The sequence below is a fragment of the Taudactylus pleione genome, unplaced genomic scaffold (assembly GCF_031769625.1).
Source record: "Taudactylus pleione unplaced genomic scaffold, aTauple2 ptg000032l, whole genome shotgun sequence".
Classification (NCBI taxonomy): domain Eukaryota; kingdom Metazoa; phylum Chordata; class Amphibia; order Anura; family Myobatrachidae; genus Taudactylus; species Taudactylus pleione.
Window position 1 is genome coordinate 46,636,567 of NW_028284434.1, and position 20,924 is coordinate 46,657,490.

At 40.7% G+C, this 20,924-nt stretch overlaps 1 protein-coding gene across 1 annotated transcript in view; it reads right to left on the bottom strand.

Moving 5' to 3' along the window:
• Positions 1–19,552, bottom strand: part of LOC148539070 (uncharacterized) — a 254,241-nt gene extending 234,689 nt beyond the window's left edge. The window contains exon 1 of the mRNA XM_088452051.1: positions 17,184–19,552. Within this exon, the coding sequence (XP_088308177.1) occupies positions 17,184–18,913 (1,730 nt within the window). The 5' untranslated portion in view covers positions 18,914–19,552. The remainder of the gene's footprint in view (positions 1–17,183) is intronic.
• Positions 19,553–20,924: the final 1,372 nt, after the last annotated feature.

Genomic DNA, 20,924 nt, shown 5'->3' on the forward strand with positions numbered 1-20,924 from the left:
TTATACTCTGTGGGGCTGATACCAGTTGTCATAGTTTGCAAGAGAACGCTCTGGGCATGCTCAGAAAAGTGATCACACGCATATGCACCCATGCAGATTTGAGTGATTCTGCCACTTATATCTGCTTGCACCTGGGTAGGTGGGACCAGGGCATTCCAGCATAGGTCAGGTACAGTGACGCATGTTCATAAATGCAAAAAAAGAAACAACCACAATAGTGGTATAAGATAGAGTCATGAACTGATTTTTGGCATCTGGATAATCAATCTGAAATCTTCCACTTGTCAAAATGGCCAAATACAGTCATTTTGCTATTCAAAAGCTACAACATGTTTAGTGCCCGACGTTGAAGCTGCATATTTACTATGTGATGCTTTCCAATGCCTTCACATCTTCGGCAGTTTCATCCGCTGGATTTAAAAGAACAACAATATTAAAAACAAAACCAGGTGTGTTTTGTATTTAATATCATTGCCCTTTTAAATCCAGCACCAATACCGACAAAGAGGCTGTGGCTTTGAAAAGCGCTGCATAGTGATTTTACATCCAAGTCTTTTTCAGACTCTAAAACAATTACAGATGCCGTTGAATATAAAAAAAAAAGTTGATTTAAAAAATAATTAAAAAAACTAGCCTGCAATTTTTTCTTAATAATCCTCTTTTATACATAGAAACAAGCATGTCTTCAAGATAAGCCATTATACACTTTGAATATTTTAAAAATTGCCCAGTGACTTGCTTATATTAATTATGAAGTATTTATAGGTCTGCTGAAATGCTGCAGTTAATCAGGAAAATACCATGATATGTATTCCTGCTTGCAAATTTAAAGTTTGAATATAAGACTTATCAGAAGCAGCCTTTCTCTATTGGATTACGGTATTATGTATGATCCTATCTGCTATCAAAGCATTTATTTTTATATCAGTGGAGCTGTTTTCTATCTGTGTTACTAGGAAATAAAAAAATGAATACATAAAATGTTGGCGATGGGTAGGGACAGAATGGTAATGGGAAGAGGCAATGTCGTAGTCCATGCTTGATGAGTTATCTTCGGCTGGTACTAGAGAGACACTGGTAGACAAGTGGCATTTCTAACTGTACAGCATATAATCAGCATGTATCTTGCTGAATTTCCATCACAATGACAGTGCTAGTGAAATGTAGATTCATTGGAAATTGTGAAACCATTTAATGATAGATGTGGAAGCACTGAAAGGAAAAGCTTGCGAGGAGCATTGTTCATGTCAGCCCACTACAAGCGGCTACTGCCTTAGCTGACACGCATCTGCATTTGGTCGGGACGGCAGAGGTTAGTGTAATAATGCTAGTTTTTATATTGCTTTTCCCATGAATGTTTCGCTACTGGCGAGGTGTATGGTAGCTTGCAGTTTCCTGTAGGACCAAAATGTTGCTTACCCAATATTATTTTTGTACAGTATTGTTTAATCAACAGTCTTATGGTGCCTACACACATGGCGATTTTTTACATGATTTGCCCGAATTCGACGAATCATGACAACAAATCATGTAAAATATTCCCAAATCGTGAGTTTCTACTCACGATCACGATGCCGATTCGCGTCCTCGCTCGTCGTACCTCGCATCTTCAGATCTGCCGTGCTGTAGAGCAGATTTGCCAATCTGGGACACAATGCATTGGATGCACGATAGATTTTAAGTCAGATTGGACGTTTTTTACTCCAAATCGTGACCACGACTGCCGGGGAGCTGCCTGGGGAGAGTTCAGGAGAAATCGCGCCTCAGGTCGGATCGTGAGCACATCGCTATGTATGTAGGCACCTTAAAACTCAAAATACACTACAAAGTTTCTGTTGCTTTTAAGTCATTTTCAGAGTTAACCTTTTTTGTGTTCATTCTCTTAAATGGGTTGTATAACAACTTTGGGTCTTTCTCTTAAATGTGCGGTACCACTTTCTGCATTAGAAAGTTCACCATTGTTATTATACCAGACCTGTGGGACTTCAGAGACTTATAACAAGGTTTGTTCTGTACCGAAGGTGTAATGGGATTTAATGACACACTTCCCAATTGACATCCCATGTTCCATGTTCTTTAGCCTTGAGCACTACAACGTCTCCAGTGTTTCACTACTGATCGTATTACAAAACGACATCAGTTTTTTTTAATGTAGGGTTTGATACAAGCTCTTTATCCTACGTACATGCAAAAGAAGTGTACCTGTATAGCACTGACATGACTCCAGTGAGCAATATTAAAAGACATGTCTAACTTTGAAGAATGCAAGCCCTTTTCCCCGGAAGAGGCCACATTAAATCAGGTGCTCGTAAGCCATGAAATCCACCAATCTACACAGTTTTTCCTTTCATTTAGGAAAAAACAGGTCAAACATCTATAAAGTCTTTGCACTTTGTGTGTGACCCGTTCAATCCTATCCCATTATAGAAATGAAAGAAAATATCCCTTTCATCATAAACATCTTATGAGGTTCACCATGACGTGGTAGGTGGGCAAACATCTTTGGCCAAACATGTACTAAGAACCTTACTTTAAAAAGCCATGTTATTTGTTGGAGTTTATTATAAATATTTTGATCATCAGAATTCTTAGTACTTAGAGGGCCTGATTCAGAGCTGCTCGCAAACAGCGAGCGCTCTCTCTGAATCAGGGCGGCCACTTTGTTTTGACAAACCCAGCCTCCTGGCCGCTCGCTAAGCTGTGGGTGACCACCCACAGCTTTTGCTAGTGGCCAGGTGATGGTCGCGATGGTCGGGCTTGCGACAAGACCCTTGTGGTAGGGTCTCGTCTGATGCAAGCCCCAGTGAGCTTCCGGCTCTAATAGAGCCTGAAGCTCACTACTGACATCACTCGTGATGTCAATAGGGCCGTCCCCAAACGGCAGGCGTTCCTTCGGGAACGCCTCTGTTTGGCCAGCCACCCACCCTCCCCGCCTACAAAACGGAGTGAGCTGTCAATCAACATCGACAGCCGCCCTGTTTGTAGCATGCCCCGGAGCGAGAGAATTTCTCTCGCTCCGGGGCTTGCACGTGTGCACTGCCCAGCCATCGACCTGCTTGCGAGCGCTTGCGAGCGGGTCTGAATCAGGCCCAGAGTGTGCACCTGCATTAGAACTACAGGTCTCAGTAAGGTACTGTAGCACCTCTTATTATGTTTAAGATTAGGATGTGCAGCCCATCCCCCTCTTTTTTAATCTTTTCAGATATGTCAGCTATTAGCAAAGAATTAGCACATGTAATGTATCAAGCTTGGCAATCCGCAGACAAGCTCTGCATATCTTCTAGAGCTCGATTTAAATTACTCACACTCAGCTACCAAGCCCCAAACAACACCGTCCTTTCATGCATAGCAAACCATCTTTAAACACACTCCCTTGCGCCAGAGGAGTCAGCTGTGTGGGTTCTCTGGGTGCTTGAATGTGCTCAAGGGGGAGCACTGTGAGTCCCTCAGCCATGAGCAAATCTGGGGGGGAGGAGCGCAATCAGTTTTATCGCTCCACCCCACAGTCAGAGGAGACTACTGCTGCTGCTCAGTGGCAGCAGCCTCCCTAGCCCCACTGCAGCCCAGCACACAGCAGTGTGTGCTGGGCTATAAAGACACAGGCTGATGACAGGTGAGAGGGATGGAGAGAGGGAGAGAGGGCGACAGCGGACCCAGGCCCCAATGGGCCCCTCCATCAAGCCGGGGTAATTAGCACCTGCTCCTCTCAGCTCCCCTGGCTCTATACCCCACCCAATGCTGCACATCAATGTCACGTATAAAAGATCAACTACATCATAGTAATAATAATAATATTAATAATAGCTGTCTAATGAAGCTTATGAGAAGGTATCCAGTCACAGAGCAACCTCGTCCTGTATGGACTGGGTGAATGTACTGCGCTTTCTCTTAGGAACCACAAAAGGGAGCATTGACCATGCTCTAAGCCTACTAGTGATCATCTTCAAGGCTCTATGTGGCTTATAGGATTCCCCTCTCTCACCACTCACTGCTATATTTACTTTTTGAAGATACCAAAAATAAAATACACCCATGTGGCTTTTACCAATCTTCCAGCGCTCTATCTTCACAAAGATCCTTAACACATCACAGCAATGACAATTGGTTTTTACCGATTACAAAAATAGACTGTCCTATTTGTTCAACATGAAACTAATGCATTTTAATTACTGGACAGAAGACTTCCGAGAAGAGGTACTCTTGTTATTTTCCCCTTTTACTGGTTCACAATCTGATTTTGATGGGATCTACAAGCATGTACAGTTTAATTGGTTTCCGAGCTTTGCGCAGAAATTCATGTCTTGCTTATAGTACAAGGGGAGAAATGTGAAGTCTTCATCCTGCCGACAAGTACATTTGAATCTGGTGATTGCTAAGCAATCTTGGCATGAATGCATCTGTCTCTATACCCAGTGTCGTGCAAATATAGATAAATATAAGTACATGTTTATTGTATTATATCATTCAAAGACTGCTACAATTTGTCAGCGATACGTCTGCAGAACACAGAGTATGAAGGAAGAAAGCAGAGGCTGATCAGACAGAAATACACAGTATTTAACAAAATGAGCCTCGGGCAGAGACAACTGAGCTCTATTTTTGCATGAATATCTATGCATAAACCCACATGTCTACTCTTTGCAGCTCTTCCAAAATCAAATAACACACATGATGACAAACGCGGCTTATTCTCCTACCTTCAAAAGAGATAACCAAAAGGAATATTTACTTGATTAAAACATTTTATCTATTTTTTCCCCCCAGTTTTTTATAAATGCTCAGTAAAGGATATGGAAATAGGTTATTATCCAGCGAGGACCTTAGTTTTCAACATATTTGTTTTTGCTAAGAGAAGAGAGGTTTATTTGTATACAAACTTTAATGAGATTGTAAGCTGGCAAGCAGGGCCCTCTTACCTCTATGTCTGTATGTTATTACCCAGACTTGTTCTATTACTGTTTATCTCCAATTATAAAGTGCTACAGAATACGCTGGCACTATATACGTGACTGATAACTGAGACAGCATTATACTGTAATAAACCAGAGCCCCCAGTGGATAGTTATTAAAGTCTACATGTTGCCTATGAACAGCAAGGCTCATTTGCACAAAAATCACTAAACCATAGCAACCAATCAAATGTTTGCTTTTATTATTCACTTGCACTAGAGAGATACAAGCTAACTGCTGAATGGTTGCTGTAGCTCAGTGCATATTTTACATTTAAATGTAAATATCATAAATAAGCACCAGTGTTGGCAGTCAATTTGTTTACTCAACCAACATTCATGAGTTTGCAACCTAAGAACGAGTGCCTCATAAATATTAATCACTCGTCATGAATATTAGTGAAGATGTGCTCCAGTGCAGAAACTGGTTTGATTGCAGGCAATTATTGCAATTTCCACTTTATGTTTTTTTTAAGTACTTGGCTTCATATGTCAACTGACATTATGTAAATATATACGAACATATAACTAAATGCATGGTTCTCTTTAAAGGGTATGATAAAGTTGTGCAACACAGTCCACTATCCAGTTTAGTGTGATAACACATTTGCTAGACTTATTTATGCAAACCTTTTCCACTTGATAAGGCAGCTGTTCTAAACATGTATCTAAATTCAGGAGAGCGACTTGGAGAGACCAGTTCACACTGATGTCGGAAGAAATATGAAAAAATGTTCCATCACTTTTCCACAAACACCTAGAACACTACACCAGCTACTGTGTAACCGCAATAGTCTCTTATTTATCACACAACTACCCATACTCATAACTAGTCACTACACCTTAAACTCCCTTATATCTATATAGATCCATACACTATAGAAAATGACAGGCTTGTAAAGCTTAGAAAAATACAATATATGCTTAGTAAATCTAAGCAAGTAATTTTGCATTATGTTTGTTCAGCACCGTAAATGATATAGTTGGGCACTGTCATGAAAATGGGTGTAATGGAAATTGATTTATACTCATACACTTTTGAAGCATAAAAGTGACAGTGATCTCCTGTAGAAATGATTTTGCATAAAAAGTTTTTATTTACACTTCTTATTGTTGGAGTTGTTACTTGTGCACTTTTGTATTGGTGGATTGTCACTTAACAACAGGTACATACCAGTAGCACTACAGTAATTAGCTTATTGCTTTTGTGATATGGTAACTCACAAAAAAAAATTCAGAATTTGAAAATACTTGAATTAGACATATAATGAACTGCAGGGCCGTAGCTAGGGTAGTGCGGCCGGTGCCATCGCACAAGGCACCACAGGTCAGGGGGCGCTGTTTGGGCCTGTCAAATTTCTGTTCATTATCATTCTTGCTTGTAGCTTCCTCTTAATTCATCCCCAGTATCTCCTGTCCTCTCCTATCTCTTCCCTGGCCCTTCCACAAGAAGCCATGGCCCTTTTTTGGGTGCATTATGTCCCTTTGAAAAATGAGGGGGGCGCCAATGCTCTTTCTAGCACAGGGCACCAAAAAGTCTAGTTACGGCTCTGATGAACTGTATGAAGGTTTGGCTAAAGGACAGAAGATAGAGGGGTCTATTCATCAACCGATAAATTGCCCGGTAACACTAGTTTCCGCGTATTTTAGTTACCGGGCCATTCATCATCAAGGGCCCGAAAAGGACTCCTGATATTCGCCTCCTCACTACCTCACCGGCGACTGTGCGCATGCGTGACCTCGGGATGATGGGGAGGAGGTGCATGCAGCTACATCTTTAGCTGCGATACTAACCGAGGGGACAGCTGCTTTTCTGAGCAGCTGTCCCCGCACCAAAGCAATGATGAATTGCTCTGATGTAATCTATCCCATGCTGCGAGTTAAGTATCCATCACAGTGAGTTCAATACTTCATCATCGGAGGCCATACGGCCATCGATGATGAATAGGCCCCAGAGTGTTGTAGTCAATGGCAGATTTTAGAATATTCTATTGCACAAAGTATTCACCTAATTTAAAATCATCTATTCAGCCATGAAAATCAGTTTGTGTGAAATTTTGCAGCAATTTTGCTCTCTTGAGTTAGTGTTGTAAGCTAGGAGGAAAAGTTAGTAGCCAGTGAGGGTAACTTCATTGGCCAATCATTGGTACTGTTTTGTACTGTATAATGAGCTCATTAGTGATTTTACTTGTAATATATATCTATGCTTTTTTTTGCAGATGATATAAAGACTTGTAACAGCTTTTATACCACAGAAGGTACATATTAAATGTATACTGATTTACAGAAAATAAGGGAGTTTACTATATTGCGGAGTTTTAAATTCAGTACATTAAAATATAAAATAATACATGCGGGGTACAAAAATCTGAGCGCAGAATACAGAATGACTTGTGATGCAAAACAAACCACAGCAAAGGAATGGGACCTTGAAGAGATAGCACCAAAAGATATGAAGGTAAACTAGCAGTAAACTCAAGCAGTGTACTAACAGTGTACTCAAGCAGTGTACTAACAGTGTACTCAAGCAGTGGACTAACAGTGTACTCAAGCAGTGTACTAACAGTGTAATATAGCAGTGTACTCAAGCAGTGTACTAACAGTGTACTAACAGTGTACTCAAGCAGTGTACTAACAGTGTACTCAAGCAGTGTACTAACAGTGTACTCAAGCAGTGTACTAGCAGTGTGCTCAAACAATATACTGGCAGTGTACTCAAGCAGTGTAATAGCAGTGTACTCAAACAGTATACTAGCAGTGTAATAGCAGTGTACTCAAGCAGTGTACTCAAGCAATGTGCTGGCAGTGTACTCAAGCAGTGTACTAGCAGTATTCTCAAGCAGAATGGAGTATTTCATTGTTTAGAATGAAATATTTATATCATGAAGAGGGAGGCTATATTGACACTTTATAGGTCAGAGGTAAGATATTGCCTTGAGTACTGTGTACAGTTCTGTGTACACCATACAGTATCTACCAAAACATAGTAATAAATAGATAAAGTACAGATAAATTCTACTAAAATGGTAAATAGGCTGCATAACTAAACTTATGGAAATTTGAACTAGGAAATATGATAGAAACAATCAAATACTCGTATATCAAAGGTTTTAATAGAATTTAAGAAGGCAGTAGTTAAAAGAGATTAGATAATGTCTAGAACAAGGGGAAAAACTTTGAACTTCAAGGAAGGAAGACTGAAAGCATAATGAGTACTGTAACTTATTATAGAAAGGGTGATTGGTTAATGGTACAGCCCCCAGTAGTTGTGATGAAGGGGATGTAGTTGGGATACCTACAGCCGGGATGCCGGCTCTCGAAATCCCGGCACCGGAATCCCCACTTCCGGTTAGAAGAGCGGTGCCAGAATCCCGACAGTACTGGAGATGCCGACGCCGGTATCCCGACAAATTGCATCACGATCATAAGTATAGCGGCGCCGGATAGGTATTAGCCACAGGGGGGAAGAGTTAGGTTTAGATGCCAAGGGGGTTTAGGGTTAGGCTCTGGGGTGGAGGTTAGGGATATGCTACGGACAAGGGGATGTTAAGTTTAGACACCACTGGGGGAGGATTAGGTTCAGGCACCAAGGGGGAGGGTTAGGTTTAGGCACTAATAAGGAGAGTTAGGGTGCGGGGTAGGGAAGGTTGGGTTAGGGTGCAGAAAAGGAAGGTTAGGATTAGAGGGTTAAAGGAAGAGGGTTAGAATACTTACCTAACCCCTGTCAGGATAATGAGCATCGGGGAGCCGCTGTTTTGACAGCTGGCATCCCAACTGCCGGTATTTCTTAGCCAACCCGTGATGAAGACATGGACAGTAAAGGAATGCAAGAATTCCTGACTCAAACACAAACTCATGACTATTCAGAAATAACCCTATATATCCAAGCATTTCATTTAAGTTAGTATAGCACATTATCAGAGACATACTATATAATATTGCTTTACACAAAAAAATCATTAGTAAAACAAGCAAACAATTCTGATAAAACTGTTATTTTTTAGTAGCGTTTAAAAAATGATAGTGAAACTTATACATCAATTCATATTACCAAATTAAGAGGTGTTTCTTTTAGATGGAACAATTTGTTCTCCGAAATCACACTACTCCAGTAAATCATGAAAATATATACAACTTAATGGAACATTTTATGAACTAGTAAAAAGTGTCATATGATCCAGCAATCTCATGTTTTTTTCTTTTTTAAATAGCAAGATAAGTGCATTTTTTAAGCATACATTTAATAGTTCTTTTTTAAAGCTACAAATTATTATGCCATATGAAGGCAGAGGAGGTGGAGGATTTTACAGAGCAGACAGAGCTCAGAAAGGTGTTCCAAAGCTTCTCTGCTCACATCATTTACTATGTGATTGTGGTTGCCGTGGTAGTCACATAACACTGTTAAAACTCTGTTCAGGTTGCTATTAATGATATAAGAAACTGAACAAACAAACCAAGGGAAATGGTCATTGCTAAGCTTATGCTTATAGCCTGCCAGAGTGACCACACAAATCTAATTTTCCATGAAATGTCTCCTTTAATTGGCATACTATTTAATCAACATCATAAGTTTGATGTCACATGACCTGAATTGTCATGGCCTAGTTCCAAGTGCCAATTTAACCATCAGCCTACTTGCACAACCCAGGTCTGAGTGAAGGCAAATCTATCCCCTTGGCCATTATATCTTGGGACATGCAATTGTTAGTAACCTGTATACTATTGTTTCAGAAGGAGTCTATATGTACTGCTGATTACAAGAGATACGTTGTTAACAACAATTAACATTAAGGATTTGAGCGCTATAGTTTACATTTTTGGATAACATATGGTTTGTACTAAGACAGGCTGGCTACATCCCCAAGCTATTTGGAATGAAAATGAGGCATAAAAATGTGCTGACTCGTGGTATCAGAAAAGTGTATACATTTCTATTTCCCATGTAGTGCCAGAACTGTACTTACTAATACAGTGCTAGGAATTCACTTGAGGAAATCACTGGGTACCTGAACATAGACAGGTGGTTGTTACAAAGACTCAGCGTGCAGTACTATCTCCCTCATGTGCTGTAAATCTTGGTTGAATCACTTTTATTTCAATTGTGTTACTAGGGAATGAAATGCTGAGTGAAGACTTTTACTTAGTATAATCATTCCATTATATGTAGAACCATGTTCTTTTCCATTTGTGCTTTTAATTGAAATCTAAAATATTGCTAAACAACAAAATATGATCACAGACGTCATATTACATTAGTTAGGAGTAGTGCACATTCTATTTCTAGAGAAACATAAGCAGGACTGTATTCACAAGATTGTTAAAGCCGCCTAAACCTGGGTATAAATTAGACAATGTATTGGATGATTTGCCAATTTCTGACTGATCGTAATGACAAAACGCCCACATCATGAAATGTGTACTTTCTACTGCGCGTTCCCGCACGTCGTTTGTTGCATCTTCAGATCGGCGTGCAGTGTGAATGTATTTTTGTAACGTCACATGATTACTTTCGCGCAATTGCACCTGATTTTACAGGGAAGGATGTATACTTGCAAAGTCAGATGGCAACATCTGCGTGGGAACACAAGTTTGCAGTGGCCAATGGAGTTGGGTAGATGGGGGGAAACTCTTCCTTAGTATGGATTAGTCATATGAGTGTTCCAATATGCCAAGTAAAAATAAACAGAATGTATTACACACAGCACAAAACAAACAATAAAACAATATTTATAAAATAGTATACTGAGCAAAGATCTTCAACACTTAAAACAACCAAACTCCTACCTTCTCCCCACCATTACTAAACACCAGTGATGAATCACAGTTGCCCATGGGGGCAGTCTCTGCCTCCCCGCTATCTCCATGGCCACCTGTGACTCTCCACTGGTGTTTTAGTACTGTGGGGAGAAGGTAGGAGTTTGTTTTTTTAAGGGACATGAGACCCACATCCTTCACAACGAAGGGGTTTAGGTGGGGTGTTCCAGAAAATTACTTGTCATGGTCTTTTAATGGGTCGCATTTTGAACTTCCTTGTCGCACTTTCCTAGATAAGTCCATCTCTCGTGCACTTGGACTAATGAAATAAAAAGCTGGATTAAGTAATAAATACAGGATTAATATAAGCCGTACTGAATCATTGCAGCTAAAGGTGCAGCGCGGTGTCTCCCCTATCACTGCTTCAATCCATAATACCTGGACGCTTTTATGGCATGGCAGCTCCCAACCACATGCTTTCTCCATCTAACATAATGAGAGCAGTTTGCAACATGCAACACCCAGAAAATGACTGTTCACTACCTTTCATTAGCCGCTGGTTGGCTGGAACTGTAATGCTCTCTCACAAGTGGGAACTGTATAAAAGCCTTGTACACATCCATTCATCCTTAAGTAAGCAAAGACCTGTAGCACATTTGAAACAGGGGTTGTTGATCCATCACATACCGAGAATACATAACATTTTCTACAAATAGATTTAAAATGCAGGTTCACAGCTTCAATGTAAACACATCTAAAGCAATTGATAGTGACTACAGCTTGAACTTTTCTCTATCAAATATTAAGAGAGGCATGAATTGTACTTCACTTTGCTGAAGTGCTGATAATTGCTTACCTATTATTGCAAATTGTTTAATGAAGCATCTATTGAGTTTTGTATGACTTTATAGAACAGGGTTTAAGACACAAAATCAGTTGCAGCCAGCACAGCCCAGATAATGTACATTAAATATGTTTTTTTTACTGAACTAGATTTGATCAAATAATATCAACCCAAGCAAACTACAGATATGTTCCCAAAAAGGCCTGTATTCAATTGCCGGCGAGAAGTCCTGGACTTTTCGCATGCCGGACTTTCCACCGTCCATTTTATGCTATGGTGGCAATTCTCTTTCTTATCTTGCATGCCACCACATTAAAGAGAAACCACCTTTAAGGAATATACACGAAGATTACTGGAGTAAAAAGGCCTACGGTGACTGATTATTTTTTGAGGATTTGGATTTACATGTTTTCACAGTTGGACATTTTGGCCATCTATATGTATCAGTGGATTGTTTGCACAGTGACATTATAAGTGCTTCATTGCTTTGGATTTCTTTTTTCATGAATACTGCGAACATTCTGTAAAAGTTTTTCCCATTTGGAGCGCATAGGAACATTTCTTTTTGTTTTTCCACCGTCATCGCTGGTTTTGCCTCCGGAAAAGTATCACGCTCGTCCCCGCTATTCACCCTATTCAATTGCAAAGGACATGAGAACGTGTCCAGGCGAAACTCAAATCGGCGAAAAGTTCTGTCAGATTTGGGGAAATCAGCCTGACACCCCCCAAAAGATGCACTGACATGGGGGATCACTATAGATACCCCAAAATAGCCCTGCTGAAGGTATTTGGGGTACTTAAATGGGCTCAATAGGTGCTATTTAGCGTATATGCATATGGGGTGAAGAATAGCATTTAGCAATATTTTTTCTTCAAAATAACTAGTCCTGGCAAATTTGGGGAACCTGAAAATGGGGGCTAGCATATTTAAAAGTTGCTAAAGTGAAGATTTATAAATCATGGAAAATCCACCTGCAGCAAACACCTGCAAAGAAAAAAACACCTAGTGCATACTTGGGGACCCCCCTGGAGTCTAATTCGCTAGTTTTTATGTTTGTCCCCCAACTTTGCACTTTTTCACCCCCAAAACGAAAGTTCTTTTTTGGGGTGTTCTAATGTTTTTTTTTTTACTTTTTTTGACGCAGTTTACCTTTGGGGGACTGTCCTAACACTGCACGGGGATTCCCGCTACATTGCACCCACCTATCTGAATGCACTGACCTTCCGCTTAGGCAAAAAGTCACTGCAATTGAATTAGGCGGAAAGTTTCTGACAGGCGAAATGATGTCATAGGCGAGAACTTTTTTGCCGAGAACGGCTTTTCGCCAGCAACTGAATAGGGTCCTTAGTGGTTGTCCATACCTCATATGGCATGAGATGCCTGGAGCTACTAAGATGCTCCAAGAGGAGTAGAGTACCAAATTTTTTACATTTTTTTGCATCTTAGTCGCATCGTAGATGCAGCAAAAAGCCACTCTCAGTGTACAGTGTGAGACACTAGGCTGCGACTTTAATGGCAAAGAAATTGGATTTGCACACATACAAGTTGAAGATAAAGCATAACGGAACTCAGCGTGAGGAAAAGCTGCACCACTTACATCGGAACATTTTTCACACTTATTCTCACACAGATGTACAAATGTCGCATTTTAAATTGATCAGTGTAAGTTAGCAATGTAGTTTTATAGTTCCCAGCTGTTTTATATATGTGAATTTGATGAACATTTTGAGCAAGAAAGACGCTCAGCCCAGCTGCGAACACAGGATCTGGTGCGCCAGGAGGGCCTATTTGGCGTGACTGAAGCAACAGTAAGAAAGGACACAACTTTAGTGGTAACCTCTGTTTGGATGCGTTCCAAAGTTAGTACCCTCAATTTTACATTGCAGGCATGAATGTCATACTTTTCTTAGCCTCTTTCTGTACAACAACTGCATGAGATGTTGCAGAAATCCAGCTACACACTATGCTAATGTAAATACCTGTACATGGATAAAGAAAGTGCCAAATCCTAGGCTGAAGTCACAATCCCCATAAATATAGTGCACATTTTAGAATATAAAGTAGTGGCACATGACTTCACATATGTAACAGCACAAAGAGCAACACATCTTTCATTATAATAATATCTTTTAAGACAGATATAGACACCTTGCGCAGACAGTAGTTATTACACCCCCTGCCCTTTCGATATGATCTCATAGCATAATTGCAAACTCTACAAGTGTTTTGTTTTACTGTATAAGGAAGATTGATAGCACTAATGAAATTTCACTAACCTTAAAGTTCAGCAATCAAGCAAGCTTAATAGAGCCCATACAAGCTCTGCATGACAGCCACTTATCTCCATCCAGGTAAATGGTGTTTTTGCATACTAAATATAGTAGTATAATAATATTACTTTCATCAAAACTATCGCCAGGCAAGAGTTGCCTTGAATTCCTTCCTCTCCTTTTCAGAACACTTTTAGTTCCGAAGCCACCAACAATACATTACTGTCTGGTGTTTGTAATGTATGTTCTTAAGAATAAAATGTGATTATGACAATATAACCACAGTATATTGAATTGATTACAGTATTAAGAATATATATCCATACATGAAAGAAGTCAGGTAGATTTTTGCATGTTTCAGTATTTCTTTTTCTCAGTGGGAGATCCCAAATTAAGCCAATTTTCAATGTCAAGCAAAATGTTAATGTAGAAAACAAGTCTATAAATGGGTATAATTCTGATTTTTCATGCCTGCCACTCCGCTGTGCGAGTCAGGTAGGCAATCTTTGAAATTAAATTTGCTTTAATACTCCTGCTATGCTTGGTCACCTATTCTGATGCAGTCATTCTGCTGGGAGATGTAGTTCCTAAGCAGTTGGAATACAGAGGGTTACCTATTCATGCAGTATGTAATGAACAAATTACAAGAGTGCTTGTACGATACACATCCTGCTTTTTCTTAGCTGACTGAAAGATATAAATCTCCCTAGGGCTTTACACAGGCCTTTCCGAAGATGCATTACCTTGTCTCTCCGGTAAAGTTGGAAATGTATAAATATCTCATATCTAAATGCAATGCCCATGGACCACTTGCACGTTTGGAAATAGCATAGCAAAAAGCTTTGGTCCATTTTTTTCTCCAGATAAATGTCCAAGACATGATCAAAGTGCTGCCAACCAGAAACTCAATTTAGACAAACACTACCATATTGGGTATGCCAAGCATTTTCACAACATATATTGTAGATAGTAAAGGGCCACTAAACCTGAATTACAAGTTGACACAGCCGGTTGATAGGTCTCATAACTTTCTTCTATCTAAAAGCTCTAATTGCTTGACAAGAGATTATATACAACTAATTGTATATACACTTGAAATATATATACATATATATATATATATATATATATATATATAGCTGAGGGTGAGTTATTATTCTCTGTTAGCAATCTTTAGTTGTTTTTTAAAGGTCTTTTACAGTGTTCATGAACAGAGTTACCCAGAGGGAGTCTGAATGCATGGGAAAAAGCCCTCCCCAAGTGTATATATGAAGCTTCCTCTTATGTACCCTTAAAGGCGATGTATTTGTTATATATATTGAGTTCTTATTAGACTGTAAACCAGTGGTTCCCAAACTAGGTGCCGCTATGGGTTGGTGGTCCAGGACCAAATCCATGGTCAATATGATTGGCAGCCACCAGCACTGATTTTGTCTATCGGAAAATTTGTGGACAAATAGAAGTGCAACCCTGTCTAACACCACAGAACTGGATGACAGGTTAGCACAATTTGCTTTATGTAATATTCTTTTCTGCATTTCTCAATAAGAAACTTTGACCTAGGGATGTAGTGAAAAAAAATGCTGATATTCTAGGGTAAAAAGATTGGGAAGCACTGATGTAACCCTTTATAAACAGGCTCCTCAACATATAGCACCTCTGTTTTGCTCTGCATGTGCCTCGTGCCAAATGCTAATCGTACATACCGTGTTTTGGAACAGTTGGCACTTTAGAAATATAACAACAATAGTAACTACAGTACATGGAAGACTGCTTAAAGTTAAGAGAGAGAAGTAGCGAAAGAACATAATACAGGGTCAGGGAGGCAAAGGCGTACTGAGAATAAGTTATAAAGAGTACAATGTGCACATGGAATATAAAATATATATTTTACTGAAACAAGTGTGCCTTGTATTGTATATAACAGACTTCAGTAGTATACATCACAGACACATGTCCAGTGCATCTAGATGTGGTAGAAGCGAGTGCTGAAGTAGGTCAAGCTACAGTACAGTAATAACTTATTAATGTACTATATTTCCAGAGCAGACATAACATACACAGTGAAGATAGGAATTAATTTGAGCAAAACACAATTTACAGTTCTACCTTGGGACAAATATATCAGTATTCTCCCTTTTTCTGCCACAATGTGCAAAATGTATTAATGTGAGTTGTTTGTGTGTTTTATGGGACATTTCCTTATCATTAAAAAACTGGCATTTATTCTGCATTTTTATTAACATTAACAGGACCATCAAAGTAAATTATATTTTTGTGCTTATAATGTATCCGTCATTTGATGAATGAAGTGCTGTCATGGCATATACACACAGGAACCATAGCTAACATGTATGTGAGGTATGTGAGATATTGCATTAATTAATGTAATACTGTCTGTTTTTCTAACATATCAGTTCAGAGTCACATTTATAATGCAATGAACTTTTCAGGGTTAGTAAGTACTTTAATAAAAAAAAAACATGGAATCTTTTAGCATTACATAATGTAATGTATAAGTTTTTGTGTATTTTTACACCCATCTCATTCTAATACAGTTTATATTCCAATGCTTTATATCATCTGTTGGCGAACTATGTAGCATAACTTGTCTGACTCTGTATGCCAGATTGGCTAAATTTCACATTGACATCTGGCACTCATGCACCATAAAACGCCACCACCAACAGATTTTGCCAGTTCACAATAAAGTGCAAAGGAGTAAATATGTTTAGACAAATTGCATGCCAATGTCCCTGAATAAATAATACCATTAAGGAGATAAAGTGCAATAGAATGCAGCAGACGCACAGCCTCTTTTTCCCAGACCTGGAAATGTTAACTCTGTAGGTTCCAGGATGAGGCTTAAAGTGCAAATGGAACCACTGGTTATTTAAATAAATGTAATATGCTTAAATTAGTTTACAGTATACCAAGTCATAGAAAAAAGGCACCAATTTACACAATAGCAATATTGATAATAAAGCTAATACAACAGCAAAACCACAAGTGCAGAGATAGATTATCATGCCTGCCAGGTTGTTCATTCTGAATGCACATCTGGAATGACAATGACAGAAACTAGGCAGCTACTGAAACTTGTATCTATCTTCTTCACAAATTACCAGTGCTTTTACTGGCCTAATAGAAAACCTTAGTATCTCTGCCACAGTAACATGACTCGGTACAAAGATGCTTTATAAACAATGAATCACCGTCATGCCACATTTTTGTAATGTGTGCAAATTTTTCCTTCTCATGTTTATATTATAATAATTTTATTATTGGTTCATTGAACTCTTTTTAGCTCAAAATAAATAAAGGGACAAGTGGAGATATCAAACGTTACATGGTCTAGAACTTACCGGTACCACTCCAGCCCCTTCTCATAGTTCCTATCAAAGAAATGAGGCTCTACACCAACTGCCCTGACATCGGGATGGGCTCTTAGAGCTTCCAGCAAAGCACGGGTCCCCCCTTTCTTCACCCCAATAATAATTGCTTGAGGCAGTTTCTTGTCTCCATACTCAGCAGTGCTATTGACGGAAATTCTGCGACTGAACTCTTCCTCTGTAGTACTAGATTCCTGAGGTTCTCTCTCCAAAAACCCAGTGTGTGAATCTGGGATCATTTCAGTGGCAGCCAAAGGAGTTCTGTCCCATGTGGAGAATGGTGTGTGCATTTCATTGCTTGTAAAATCCGAGGGTCTGTCACTCTCCCCAAAACTAGACGCTGATATCACAGTATGCGATTTTATAGGATCTCTAATCTTGTCTTCCCCATAGTTCTCTTTATGGAGTGGAACGGAAAGCAATGCGCTGTCATCGTTCCATCTGGGAGCCACACCGGGGTTAGCGGTGCTTGCAGTGGCGCTGCTGGACGGTTGACCATCCGTGTAGGGATACTCTTTGTTCACGTTTCCAGATCCTTGGAGTGGGGGCGAAACATGAGCGTTTGTATAACGTGGAAACCGCAAGCTGGGTGCCCTGTTCGAGGTGCTCAATATCTGGGTAGAGAAAGGGATACGACCACTGTCCGAGGTGCTAAATTTCTGTAAGGGAATAGGAATAGGAAAGCTATCCGTAGTGCTGAATCTCTGGCTAATGGAATCTATTGGAGCGCTGTCCGAAGTGCTGAATCTCTGGGCAATGGAATATATAGGAGCGCTGACCGAGGTGCTGAATCTCTGGTTATTCGAATAGACAAGAGCCCTGTCCGCTATGCTGTCTCTCTGGGTTGAGTGGATGGGAGCGCTGTCCGAGGGAATGATACTTGCAGCAGTGAATGGAAACTGAACACTGTTCTCCGAATTTAACCTGAGCGTGGTGGAACCTACAGGGCTGCGGTCTCGGATATGACCGCTGTCCGTGGTGCTGGATATCTGGGAATCGGAATGGATAGGAGCGCTGCCTCCGGTCCTGGATCTATGAGTGGCGGGTTGGAACGGTGCGCTGGTCCTCACAGTAGGCGACAATAAGCCGAACTGGGAAACGGTGCCTGAAGCACTGAACCTGCTGAAACTTGTAGAAGCCAACTCCGAGGACGCCGGCGGCAGAGCACTATCCTCGCTGCTGGTGTATGGAAAAGAGGGTGCGGAATTGCTGAATTCCACTGGTGCAGAGGGAGACACCGGAGTAGTTATATCGCCCTGCGACTTTTTGAACCAGGGTCGTAGATCAGCTTTTAAAGTGGTGTCCCAGTCCTTTTCCTTGGTGCTGCTGACAACTCTGGGCTGGAAATAGTAGTCCAAGCTACTGCTACTTCTGGTACTCGGGGGGACAGGGTGAGTGTTATTTTTCTTTCTTTCTATACTTTTTTGAGAGGGGAGCGGAGAGTACCCCACCTCCGAGATAATTAAATCTCGATTGCTGGTATCAGGCTTCAGAGAAGCTGCTCTGATTACATCCACGGGGCTGACCCCAGAATCTGGCTGCAGATAGATGCCGGCGTCCTGCAAAGGGAACTGCAATGAGCTGTAGCAGCTGAGCAAGCTGTAGAAGAGATATGTGACGGACAAGGACAAGGTGAAGAGGAACACAAGTTTCCTAGGAGCTTTAGTCGAGAGCAGGGCAGTACCTGGCCACCACGGGGCCATCGCGGATCGCCAACCCCAGACCAACAGACATGGTTTCAGCCGAAATCGTGCATGGAGCCGCTAAAAGAAACAGCCCCAGGAGGAGGAAATGTTTGGAGGACTAGGACAGATAAGCAGACTCGTGCCCAGATGTCAGGGTGTAAAGGAATCTAGACCCAACAGCTCTGGCAGCTCCTTGACTTTCAGCGTCTCCTGTTCCCCCACCTCCAGGCGCAAAGCCTTTTCACATGGAACAGATCTCCCAGCAGGTTGTAATGCCGAAGCTGCCAACGGCGGATAACGAGAGGTGACATTACCGACAAGTGGCTCCAAATACCGGACTCACGGAATCTATAAAGCTCCAGCTTATCCACTGTTGATTTAAGTCAGGTTTGCATTGCATCATAGTCACACTCAGCAGAGATGTGCGTAGAGCAGGAGCTGGGCACTTGTCCCCTCGCCTGTTGCAGACAGGCCAGTTCCCTGAACAGCAACAGCAACTTTAAATCGAGAAAGAGGCGACTGTGGGTCCAGCTCAGTTCTACAGGAGGCACAAAGCAAGCTCCGCCTGATACACTCAGAGACTCGCCCACCTATGTGTCTGGGAGAGCCACACTCACCTGCTTCCTATCACTGGCCACTTGTGCTGCCTACTCTCTCTGCGAATGAGACAGTTAGTGCGCCGTGAGCAGAGTCTACGATCAGCAATCTCTCCAGGGGGTAAGAAGGAGGAGAGGGGGTCGGGCTCATTTCCAATATTTACTTGCAAATAGTGAATAAAAATCTGTTATGACAATAAACAAATCCCAGTAAAGACCAGAATGCTTCTGAAACATATTTATGATACCTATTTGCTTTGTAACTATCGTCTAACAACACTGCAGCAAACATTCAGTACACTATAATATTGATAGTACATATTGAATACATTATATTATTTATAGTTGGTTTTATTAGGCGCCACACAGATTGCACAGCGCAGTACATAGGATAGACTTTAAAACAACAGCACAGTTTTAGTACAGTACATTATTGCTAAACTACAAGAAAACAAGACATTACCATAAAACTACAGACAGGGAAAGAAGAGGACAGGAGCATTAATTAAATATTTGAGCTCAAAATGGCAAAAAACATTTTTTCACAGGGGGCACTATAGAGAACCACTTCACGAGACTGCACTGATAGATTTGATATAGGTCACTTGTATATATGTGTGTGACTGAGGAGTCTGAATCTGTATACGAATTGCATATGATGCTACAGTCTTTGTTTTTTTTCCATGCCAAGTTCTCATGAAATTGGTTTGCTGCATCCGTTTGCAACCTCTCTTACACCAAAATTCTGTGTCCAGCCCGGGACACTGAACACTGGTTTCAAGCCTGTGACAGCGGCTTGAACCCTGTATACACCACAGGCCGAGGGCTACCTTTACTGGCACTTGGAGATTAACTCCAAGCACCAGGAAATGCGGCACTCCCTATGCTGTGAATGGCACCCTGGTCGTATGACCCGCGATATCAATTCCACAGAGCCTTATGGTGCATACACACGATCAGATTTTTCCTTCAGATATGAACGATAACGATTTAAAAATCGTTCAGTCGTTCATATCTGAAGGAAAATCGTTCATATCTGACATGCCTGAATGATGGACGATCAACGATGCGCGTTCCCGATGGTCAGATAACGATTTCTGACATCTGATGTGTTTGCAGTCAGACTTGGACGATTCCATTCATTTTAATGCAGTCAAAAATCGTTCAATCGTTCAAATCGTTCAAAACTTTGGTAAAATCGTTCAAATCGTTCAAATCGTTCAGTCGTTCATCTGACAAATCTGACAAGTCTGACAAATCTGACCGTGTGTACGCTCCATTAACCGTGTAAAACCCTGCTCGAGACCAGGGAAAAAATGCCGGGTCAGTCGACCTAGGATTATTTCTAGATTTTCCAATTGAACACGGCACGGCAATAACCTAGGTTTTTGCGACAGTGGAAAAGGGGTACTGTATAAGATGCATTTTTGTCT